This window comes from Dama dama, chromosome 25 (genome assembly GCF_033118175.1).
Source record: "Dama dama isolate Ldn47 chromosome 25, ASM3311817v1, whole genome shotgun sequence".
In the NCBI taxonomy this organism is placed as follows: domain Eukaryota; kingdom Metazoa; phylum Chordata; class Mammalia; order Artiodactyla; family Cervidae; genus Dama; species Dama dama.
Window position 1 is genome coordinate 10147128 of NC_083705.1, and position 11760 is coordinate 10158887.

At 36.0% G+C, this 11760-nt stretch overlaps 1 protein-coding gene across 6 annotated transcripts in view; it reads left to right on the forward strand.

The window, feature by feature from the left end:
- Window positions 1-8456, forward strand: part of SPDL1 (spindle apparatus coiled-coil protein 1) — a 31252-nt gene extending 22796 nt beyond the window's left edge. For 4 of the 6 annotated variants that reach the window (XM_061129417.1, XM_061129414.1, XM_061129416.1 and 1 more), the window contains exons 9-11: window positions 1010-1113; window positions 1933-2120; window positions 5203-5756. In XM_061129417.1, coding sequence (XP_060985400.1) covers window positions 1010-1113; window positions 1933-2120; window positions 5203-5741 — 831 coding nt within the window. In that variant the 3' untranslated portion in view covers window positions 5742-5756. Of the gene's footprint in view, window positions 1-1009; window positions 1114-1932; window positions 2121-5202; window positions 5757-7794 lie in introns of those variants that run through there. The other 2 variants (XM_061129419.1, XM_061129420.1) reach the window with 2 other exon arrangements.
- Window positions 8457-11760: the final 3304 nt, after the last annotated feature.

The window sequence follows — 11760 nt, forward strand, 5'->3', positions numbered from 1 at the left end:
TCTCCTTCTCAGCATTTTCTCTGTCCTCTCATGTTGTTTTTCCGATGAACATCTTGTCTAGCTCAAAAACGTTTGTTGGCATTTTTATTAGGATTACATTGAATTTATAAATTAACTTAGGGAGCACAGATATCTATCTTCTCACTAAAGAATTAATCACAGCTTATAAATGACAAACTTTGTAAACGTTAATCTCTTCAACATTCTAAATTGTAGCTATTTATTATAAAATTAGCTATTAGTATAAAATTTTAAGTTTATATAATTTTCTTCCTCTTACAAGAACTGTTGAAAGGATTGCAATTTTGGTTGAACTTGAAAAACATCAGTTGGTAGGTGTATGTGGCTCACCAGTACACTCTGAACTATACTTTGAAAATTATGGCTTTAAATTAAGGACTTTTACCTGCAATCTCTGAATTTGTTTACATATTTTTAAGCAGATTTACATTTTTTTTCTTAGAGAAATTGTACAGAGATTCCTTCAGAATCTCAGAAGAGCGGGCACCGAAAATAACTATATGGATTTCCACTCTTTTTCATATTTTTGTTATTTATGGCTTTTTCATAAGGCGGGAATTAAGGCTGTGGGGTTGGGATGAACACTGACCTTTTCCAGTCCTGTGGCCACTGCCGAGTTTTGCAGATGTGCTGGCATGTGGAGTGCAGCACTTTCCCAGTGAGTATCTGTTTCTTCCATATTAGAAGCCAGGAGAGAAGAACCAGAGGGAGGACACAGGTGTGGTTAGAAGCATAGGCTTTGGAGACAGAGCTGCGTTCAGATTCTCTCTTCTCAGTCTACTTGCCTATAGTATTGTGAGCCAGTTCCTTCATCTCTAAGAGAGAAATGCTCCTTCTTAAACCTGCTTCAGCAGGTGAGTGAGTTAAGTGGATAGTGCTCACACAGTGCCTGCCATATGATAAGCATTCAGTAGTGGTAACTGATTATTAATAAACCTATGCTAACCTAATTTATTATCTAAGTGGTAAGAAGTGTTGTTTTCTTTAGAGTTTATATGAAAGTATGGAATCTAAGCCTTCAGCCAACTCTGTTCCTCTGGAAGATGTCACCTATTACACAGATTTACTTCAAATAAAGCTTGACAACTTAAAGTAAGTGTTGGGTGCTTAGAAAGATGGAGACTCTGTTCACTTGCTTATAATAAGTGGTGGTAGTTTTGTCTTTACATTGCCAAAAGAAAGTTCCAGAAAAGAACAACAACAAAAAAAATACCTCTGTGCAGCAAATGATATTTATTCAAGATATAATTCGTACTGGTTATTGGAGAAAAATACTTTCAATGAATAATTAAATGTTTTTAGTTCTTTGTTTTTTCCAAAGCCTTTCAAATTAGCAAGTATAAAGAACTTTAGAAAATGTTCTTATAACCTAATTTTTTTAAGAATAAATATCACATAATTTAAAACTTGAGTTTATTTATACATGTGTAAATGTGGAAGGTATGCCCCTCTTTGTCTGTTTCCTTTGAAAAATGCATGAGATTTTTTTATTTGAAACTGCTATTGTTAAATCTTATTTTGCTTATTGTTTCTTTGTTAACTAAAAAACACCAGGGAAATATGTTTTACTAAGAGTTCAAATATATAATAAGGTAAACAATTTGTGGGCTTTCCAGGTGGGTCAGTGGTAAAGAATGTGCCTGCCAATGCAGGAGATACAAGAGATGTGGGTTTGATCCCTGGATAGGGAAGATCCTCTGGAGAAGAAAATGGCAACCCACTCCAGTATTCTTGCCTGGAGAATCTCATGGACAGAGGAGCCTGACAGGCTACAGTCAATGGGGTTACAAGAGAGTTGGACACAACTTAGCAACTAAACAAATAGTTTGTGCTAAAAACTATGTATTTCATGTGGTTATGTTAATATTCCTTGATTCTCTCTCTCTCTCTTTTTTTTTTTTATTAATGTAGCAAAGAAAATGAAAACACTAAAGGTGAATTGTCCATCCAGCGAATGAAAGCATTACTTGAGAGCCAGCGGGCTCTGGATATTGAGCGGAAACTTTTTTTAAATGAAAGGTGCCTCCAGCTTTCCCAAAGTGAAAATATGAAACTGAGAGCTAAATTAGATGAGCTGAAACTGAAGTATGAACCTGAAGGTATGAATGTATCATATATTTTGTCTTTTATATCATGAGAAGCTCTGAGAAATCATCAAATTTTTTTCTTTCTACAGCTTTATGCAAACCTCATTACAAACTAATTTGTGACTATGTATCTATGTTTAATAAAATAAATGTATTGCTACAGAATTTGTAGGAAAGAGAACTGTGTACTGGATGTGCATGAATAAAATGAGTATTCCTTAACATTTGAGCCTTTTCCATTTAAGTTTGCAGCATCTTATGTAATCAAAGAGTTCAGTTTTGTTGAGGCAACCGATGTTTAAGAGGTATATTAGTTAACAGTAATTGTTCATAGAAAACCTAAAAGAATGGAGTCTAAGAATGTGATTGTTCTTAGGCCAAAAAAAGTTCTATTACATGTTCTAGGTTATACATTTTCAGCCATTTTTGCCCCTACACCATTCACATGCCTACAACTCTCTCTTCATCATTATTTCAGGGACAGGAGTTATTCTCAACAATAGGGGGGAGATTGTCAGCAATAATAAGGTTTCTTTATAGTTTAAAAAGGCTTCTCTTTCTCTCATCTTTTTCCCCTTCTCTGATTAATAGACTGTCCTGATTAAGAGTTATCCACTTCAAATTTCAAAGGTCTGCTGAACTAAACAGTGCAAGCAAAAGGAAGTATAGTGAATATCGATGGCGTGGATTTCAAAGGAGCAGTGCAAGAGAAAGGAAAAATAATGATTTAAAAGCAATACTGTAGAGCAGGAACACCAGCCCCACAGTCAGCTGTGGTTTCTCCAACTTAATTAATATTTTGATTTTGAAAATGAAAGACATGTTAGTTTTGGAAAACAGAAAAAACTGTTTTAGGACGATTATTCTGTGACTGTATATCTCAACCTGCATAGGGATGGAATGATGTTATGTTAATCCTTATAACACACACTGAGTGTTCACTCAATTAGTGCTTTTAATTCCCATTTTATAGTTTACAAAAACATAGCTCATGCTTTAGATTAAGTATAAAAGCATACAGCCGTTAACACAGTGCTTTGTACTTAGTAGTTGATCAGTGAATGATTATTATTATTCAAGCTTTAAAAAAAGAAAGAAAACAATGGCTCAGAGAGGTTAAGTACTTTTCCAAGGTCACTCAGATGCTGAGTGTTGTTAGCACTAGGATTTGTACCTGGATTGCTTGACTCTTATCCACTATATCCTTCCTAATTTCCATGCTGAAGCCCCATGCAACTTTTATAATAACCGTCAGTTCAGTCAGTTCAGTCGCTCAGTCATGTCCGACTCTTTGCAACCCCATGGACTACAGCACGCCAGGCCTCCCTGTCCATCACCAACTCGATACTCAAACTCATATCCATTGACTCAGTGATGCCATCCAACCGTCTCACCCTCTGTCATCCCCTTCTCCTTCTGCCTTCAATCTTTCCCAGCGTCAGTGTCTTTTCAGATGAGTCAGTTCCTCATATCAAGTGGCCAAAGTATTGGAGTTTCAGCTTCAGCATCAGTCCTTCCAATGAATATTCAGGACTGATCTCCTTTAGGATGGACTGGTCGGATCTCCTTGCTGTCCAAGGGACTCTCAAGAGTCTTCTTCAACACCATGGTTCAAAATCATCAATTCTTCGGTGCTCAGCTTTCTTTATAGTCCAACTCTCACATCCATACATGACTACTAAAAACCGTAGCTTTGACTAGATGGACCTTTGTTGGCAAAGTAATGTCTCTGCTTTTTTAATATGCTGTCTAGGTTTGTCATAGATTTTCTTCCAAGGAGCAAGCATCTTTTAATTTCATGGCTACAGTCACCATCTGCAGTGATTTTGGAGCCCAAGCCTGTCACTGTTACCACTGTTTCCCCATCTATTTGCCATGAAGTAATGGGACCAGATGCCATGATCTTAGTTTTCTGAATGTTGAATTTTAAGCCAATGTTTTCACTCTCCTCTTTCACTGTCATCAAGAGGCTCTTTAGTTCTCGTTTTCTGCTAGAAGGGTGGTGTCATCTCCATATCTGTGGTTATTGGTATTTCTCCCGGCAATCGTGATTCCGGCTTATGCTTCATCCAGCCCAGCATTTTGCATGATGTACTCTGCATATAAGTTAAATAAGCAGGGTGACAATTTACAGCCTTGACATATTCCTTTCCCTATTTGGAACCAGTCTGTTGTTCCATGTCCAGTTCTAACTGTTGCTTCTTGACCTGCATACAGATTTCTCAAGAGGCAGGTCAGGTTGTCAGGTATTCCCATGTCTTTAAGAATTTTCCAGAGTTTGTTGTGGTCCACACAGTCAAAGGCTTTGGCATAGTCAGTAAAGCAGAAGTAGATGTTTTTTTGGAACTCTTGCTTTTTCGATGATCCAACGGATGTTGGCAATTTGATTTCTGGTTCATCTGCCTTTTCTAAATCCAACTTGAACATCTGGAAGTTCATAGTTCACGTACTATTGAAGCCTGGCTTGGAGAATTTTGACCATTACTTTGCTAGCATGTGAGATGAGTGCAATTGTGTGGTAGTTTGAGCATTCTTTGGCATTGCCTTTCTTTGGGATTGAAATGAAAACTGACCTTTTCCAGTCCTGTGACCACTGCTGAGTTTTCCAAATTTGCTGGCATATCGAGTGCAGCACTTTCACAGCATCGTCTTTCAGGATTCGAAATATCTCAACTGGAATTCCATCACCTCCAACTAGCTTTGTTCATAGTGATGCTTCCTAAGGCCCAATTGACTTCGCATTCCAGGTTGTCTGGCTGTAGGTGAGTGGTCACACCATTGTGATTATCTGGGTCATGAAGATCTTTTTTGTATGCCTAGGAGAAAACATTTAAGTGTTCATTTCTATGGTCAAATATATTGAGGTCCCAAGGAAAAAATTATAGCCAGATAACCTTGAAAAGATATAGTTAATGGAATCCATAAAAAAGAAAGAATTAAAGACAGTGTATTTCAGTAAGGAGATGAATAAGTTTTAAAGAAACAGGAGTGGAAAACAAAGGAAAAGAAATACATTTATAGCTAGTTCTACCTTATATTGATTGTATCTTTGATATATTGACTAGATACATTTTTCAATTGTTTTTATTCTCAGAGAAAATTGAAGTGCCTATACTCAAAAAGAGACGTGAGGTCCTGCCTGTGGATATAACCACCCCTAATGCTATATGTACCACCAGTGCTGTTGGGGAAGAAGTTTATAGATTATCACCACAGAAAGAGGAGGCACAATCCTATTCTAATGGTTTGGAAGATAACAACTTGCAGCTAGAAAAGACAGTTTCTGTAAGCACATCAGGAGTCATTCTCTCTCCATACAAAAATCTGCCCATGGATATTCAGCCAAGAAAGGAAAAGAAGTGTGTGAAACTTACAGGAGTTCCCACTGACTCAGAAGCCTTAAGTGAAAGAAGTGAAAACACCCCTAACTCTCCCAGGTCAGTGTCGTCTTTCCTTCAAGGCAGCGAGCAGCCCTCTCCATCTCGTCTCTATCGCTGCATGAACTGTGCTATCTGCTTCTTAATCTATTTTCTTAGTATTGCATGCAGTGTAATTCCCCAGTTTCATCTACCTACCTTCCAATTTTCTAAAACTTTAAGAAAGACTAAGATGATTGCAAGGGGAAAAGACTGAAAAAGGGAATTATTTTAAACAGTAACACTTTTCTGTGTCACAAGTTTAGTACATCTCTGAATGTTTTGTTGTTTTGAATAAATGTAGTTATTTTTTTCCTGGTTCAGGAGTGACCTGAAAGAAAAATTACCTTACCCCCTAAAAGGGCTTTCTAATTAGTCTTAAGAAATTTCAGCCTTCCAAAAAACTGTTAGGTAAAATTTTTTTATGGCTTTTGAAATTATTTATTCTAAGCCTTCAAGCATGTGCTTTAATACCTATTCTGACATTTTAAAATATCAAAGGTAATTCATTTTCAATTTACACCCAAACTTCAAAGCCTCTAGTTTCTGCATAATTGAGTTTGTGACTAAAAAGAGGAGGTGTCAGACATATGTGTCTGTAGGAATTAACATTTTAAGGTCCTTGTCCTTTTTTTAAAAATTAAAATAATAGAGGCCAGAAAGAAGGTAAGAGAAAGTGAGTGGAAGGGAAAGGCAGGTACAGTGACTGAGGTTCGGGTGGTGTAAAAACAAACACATTCTTGATGTGTGTAGCAGAACCAAGAGTGGACAAAAAAGAAGAGAATGAGGAACATGGAGAAGGTAAAAAAGGATGATAAAAGATGAAGGATGTCTTTATGCAGTGGAATGATAGTGGAATTAAAATAGACATTTTTAATTTTTTTTTTCTTTCTTTTTTTTTTTATTAGTTGGAGGCTAATTACTTCACAACATTTCAGTGGGTTTTGTCATACATTGATATGAATCAGCCATAAATTAAGCATATTGGTATGAAAATAGTTAGCTTGGATTGTCTGCTATGAAAGGAGATCCTTAAGGTGCTACTAGATCTTTAAGGTACTACATCAGTCTTAATGGAGAAGTACAAAATAAGACATTTTACATTTTACTGAATGTAGTATTCAACAATGAAAGCATTTCAACAATATTGCAGCTTTTATTGTTAATTGGAGTAATGTATTACTCCACTTCTCGAATTTTTATGTAATAGCATTATAACCTATAAGTCACTTGAACTAAAAGCTTAATATTCTGAAGGAAAAAAGTACCTTTAAATGAATGCAATCTGACACACACACGGTTTTGACTAATTGTGAATTGAATTCAACAAGTGAAGCTTGTGTATATGTGATTCATTGTGTTTGTGTGCTTGACCATTGTATATTTCTGGAGGTGAATTTCCAGAATTGATCAGTGCAAATCTTACTATGTTGTCTTCATTTCTTCTTCTGCCTTCTTTTGCTTAATAAAAATTATTCAAGCAAATGTTCAGCTACTTGTTTGACTCAAATAGCATGTTGAAATTTTTTTGTCTTGCTAGTTAAACAAAAACAAATAAAATAGCAAAACATTTGTTTTTGTGTGTGTGTGTGAGTCCATCTGCTAACTTCAGATGTTTCCAATCTTTTGCCCTCTGCATGATTAATTTAGACACACAATCCTATGATAATATTATAATAATAAACATGGCTTCTATTAGGAGATTCACTGTTGCATGCTTTATAAATTTAATTGATGCTCTTGCTATAAAATATCTGTATAGGCACTTTAAACTATTTCTTCATTGTTTATTTTTTTCTTAAACTATTATTTTGCTAGTTGAAATTAGAGTTTTTTAATGAGATATTTAGATATCTATTCATGCAGCCCAGGATTCCTTGTTAATTTTTATCTTGCATTTGCCTTTTGTTGAGTCATGTTAACATTAATACAGTGCTCTAGCATTAAACATTTTTGTTAGATATGTTTATCATGATAGGTATCATTATATTTTAATTCTTTATTTTAGACTTTGCCATGACTTTTTATCAGCTTTAAAGATATTTCTTTAAACATTTGAAAAATTAAGCCTATTGATAGAAAATGTTTTTAGTGAGGCAGTGATTTAGTTCTTTTTAATGGTATTGGAGTCAACTGTAATTTTTCTTCTTAAATACCTTAAAAAAAAATCACCTTGTCTCATTAAGAGATCCATTATACTATAGGATTGTTTCTTCTTTAATTTTTCCTGACCACATTTGAATTCAGAATGGATGCTTTAATGTCTGTAGGTTAGCTGCTGAATCAAGGCTTCAAACAGAAGTTAAACAAGAAACTGCAAGCAAAGTGGAAAAAGCAGCCTGTAAGAAATCACACCCTATTGTATATGTTTCCTCCAAGTCAACTCCAGAGACCCAGTGCCCTCAGCAGTAAAGACTTTTCCTTTATGAGAATAAGGTACCACTTGCCCCAAAGATTGCCCTGGAGCTTAAATATTTCTGAGGATACCTTCTTGCAGCCTATTTTCCTTCTACTCATTGTGCCAGGAACTGGTATTTTCATGCTTTGACCAAACATTCAAAATGTGATTGTGATTCTAACCAGGAGAGTTCCTTAAGTGATGAACTGTGAATCACAGTGAATAGACTATTAACTGAAGGAAAGTGTTATTATAAATCTGTTGGTTGCATTGTATATAGATGATTAAAGTACCTTCAGAGCCATATATACTTGAAAAGAGAACACATTATTATATTTTCCTATGTACATTTTTATGAACGTAGTTTTTCACTATGTTGTGAAAATAGAAAACTTTGTTTAAAAATATATTGTAACTAGATTTTGTCAGTATTTAAAGCATGTATGTTCATCTTTGTATTCATCTACATGATTTTTGTTTCAATTACATGAAAAATACAATTTTGAAATTTAAAATAAAGCTGCTATAATTTTATCTCCTTTTTGGTTTTTTATTCTATATAGATTATAGTATGTTATCAAAGGGAATAAAGGAAGAAAAATGAAACCAGGGATTCTTAATTCCCTGGTACATATAAGTTTTGTGTATATATATATATGTATATATATATATACACATGCACACACACATAATATATATTTTCAATTCTCAACTTTCCAAATAAAAACTTTTTTTCCTGTAAGTGATTATAGCCTGGTCTGTAACTTAATTTCGTGTATACATTTGATGGTGTATTAATCGAGAGAAGAGAGATTTATTTTAAGGAATTGTGTTTTGAAAATAAGGAGGCTGACAAGTCCAGAACCTACAGAGTGGCCTCTCAGGTAGTAGGCCCAAAGAAGAGCTGATGTCACAGTTAAGTCCAAAAGCTGTCTGCTGCAAAAGTTTCCCTTTTTCAGGGGAGGTTAGCCTTTTGTTTCATCCAGAGCTTCAACTAATTATATGCATAGGCCCACCCACATTCGCGAGGGAAATCTGCTTTACTCAAAGGCCACAGATTTAAGCGTTAATCTCATCCAAAAGCACACACAGAAACATCTAGAATGATGTTTGACAACATTTCTAGGCTTCATAGCTCAACCAAATTGACACATCCGTAACCATCACGTTGGGTTAATTAGATAAGTCTATTGAAATATATTAGGTAAAAGGAAATTGCCTCTCCCTTTTAAATAAATCAAATAATAAACTAATTTTGTCACAAAAAGTATACTCTAAAGAAGTTAGAAGTTTCATATTAAATAATATTTCTTATAAAAAGTAGCTGAAGTCACTAGAAGACAAATGATTTTAACCTGAGGACAATAGTGAGTGACCACCATATTCCTCGCATATAGAATATAGATCAGTTCCTTCCAACAATGAGTTTTTGTCATGAATTAGGTGCTAGTAGTACAAGAATAAGCCTTCAGAGCTCACAGTTTAATAGACCCATATAGATGAATAGTGGTAGTTGGTGGTATTACTAGTAATCATATCTAACATTTGCATATATCTAATGTGCCAAGCACTTTTTTAAACCCTTTCACATATTACCACATTTAACCTTTCCAACATCTCTGTGAGCTAGATATTATACCCTACTGATGCTCATTTTACAGATGAGGAAATCAAGGTATCGAAGAGGTTGTTTGTCCAAGGCCACAGTTCAGTTCAGTCGCTCAGTTGCGTCTGACTCTGACCCCATGAACCGCAGCACGCCAGGCCTCCCTGTCCATCACCAACTCCCAGACTCCACCCAAACCCATGTCCATTGAGTCGGTGATGCCATCCAACCATCTCATCCTCTGTCGTCCCCTTCTCCTGCCCTCAATCTTTTCCAGCATCAGGGTCTTTAAATATGAGTCAGCTCTTTGCATCAGGGGACCAAAGTATTGGAGTTTCAGCTTTAACGTCAGTCCTTCCAATGAACACCCAGGACCGATCTCCTTTAGGATGGATAGGTTGGATCTCCTTGCAGTCCAGGAGACTCTCAAGATTCTTCTCCAACACCATAGTTCAAAAGTATCAATTCTTTGGTGCTCCAAGGTTACAAGTGTTAGTAAATAATGAAACAAGAGTTGTAGACATTGTATAAGTGTGTATAGAGTGCTATAGGAACCAAGAAGGAAAACAACAAACTGACTTGGGGCTTTTTTAATTTTCATCATTTCTAAACTGAGATTACTTCAGAGGTTTCCTAAGCCACAGAGAATAGCATTACAAGTGGAAGAAATAGCTATTCAACCAATAAAGGTATGAAACTATCTTTAATTCAGCAAACTGAAGACTGAAATGGCTGGGTGTATAGGGCTTGTGAAGAAAATTGTAACAGGAAATTGTATCAGTAGACAGAATCTGAAGAGATGGCTAGGAGCAAAACCATGAAGAGTGTAAGTTAGGGAAATCTGTTTTACAAACAGATTTATTAACAAAATGAGCAAGTGTGTTTGAAGATTGAAGAACAGAGATGACAAGAGAACCTTATCCATCCAGCTATTGTCTTATCACCCACAGAGACTGAAACGATTCTGCCGAGTCTTGAGTCTTTTAGGAAAATGTTTTGAAAAATCGGCACACTAAATGACAAAAAGCAACTGAATAATCGATAGAAGCAAAGCAATTACTGAACAAATTTAAAAGGTTGAATGCTCAATTTATTTTCTGTAAAAATACTCTAGGGGCATAATGGAAAATGAATTTAGAAAAGAATGGAGGCTGAAAAAACTAGTTTGGCCATTCAGTAGACCAGGTAGGAAATAACAAATGTGAATAGTGAAAATGCAGAGTGGTCGTTGGAGTTGAGATATTATTTAAAGAAACAAAGTGGTGAAGAGTTGCTGGCAAAATAGGATGTGGTTCTCTGGGAGAAAGGGATATATCTGCTACATGTGAATTAGTTATGTGGTAACAGAAAATAGGGGTAGAAGGTATTTCAATTTTGATGAACACTTTTATTCAGGTCCCTTTGGGGTGTCCAAGTCGGAGTCTAGGAAAGTGTTCGTGTATGTTTACATGATCGAAAATAATGTTTTCCAAACCTTCATTTTTATATAGAAAATGTGAAACTAAGATAACTATTAATAATAGGCACTTTTTTCCTCATCATTAGTCCGAGGTGGCTTGAGGGTCAGATGTTTATACTCCTAGCCTTGATTTACTGTTTTCACTGATTAGACATAATAAGCCCTGTGTATCGGCTTAGAACAAAGATGACAAAGTAATTATGCTTTCTTGCTTTGAGTAAAGTGTCGGTGTATGCATGCGTGCTAAGCTGCTTCAGTAGTGTCTGATTCTGCCACCCTATGGACTGCAGCCCACCAGGCTCTCTCCGTGGGATTCTCCAGGCAAGAACACTGGAGTGGGTTGCCATGTCCTCCTTCAGGGGATCTTCCCGACCCAGGGATCAAACCTGCTTCTCTTATGTCTCCTGCATTGGCAGGTGTGTGCTTTACCACTAGCTCCACCAGGGAAGCCCCTAAGGTATCGGTGGAAGGGTGCTAATGTTTATTGATTTGCTAGGTAATTTGCCTGTGTTGTGTCTCTCAATACCACCTAGTTTAGCATAATAGTTACTATTGTAGCATCTGTTATTAAACTGCTTGAGTTGAAATCTCAACTTATCCACATAAATGTTAGACTTTAGCAAGTTTATGACTCAAAGAATAGTTTGTTTAGGTAATCCTTTAATTTTTTTCATAATTATTTAAAATATGTGGGGGTTTCCGTGGTGACTCAGTGATAGATAACCTACCTGCCAATGCAAAAGACAGAGGAGCCTGGCGGGCTACAGTCCATG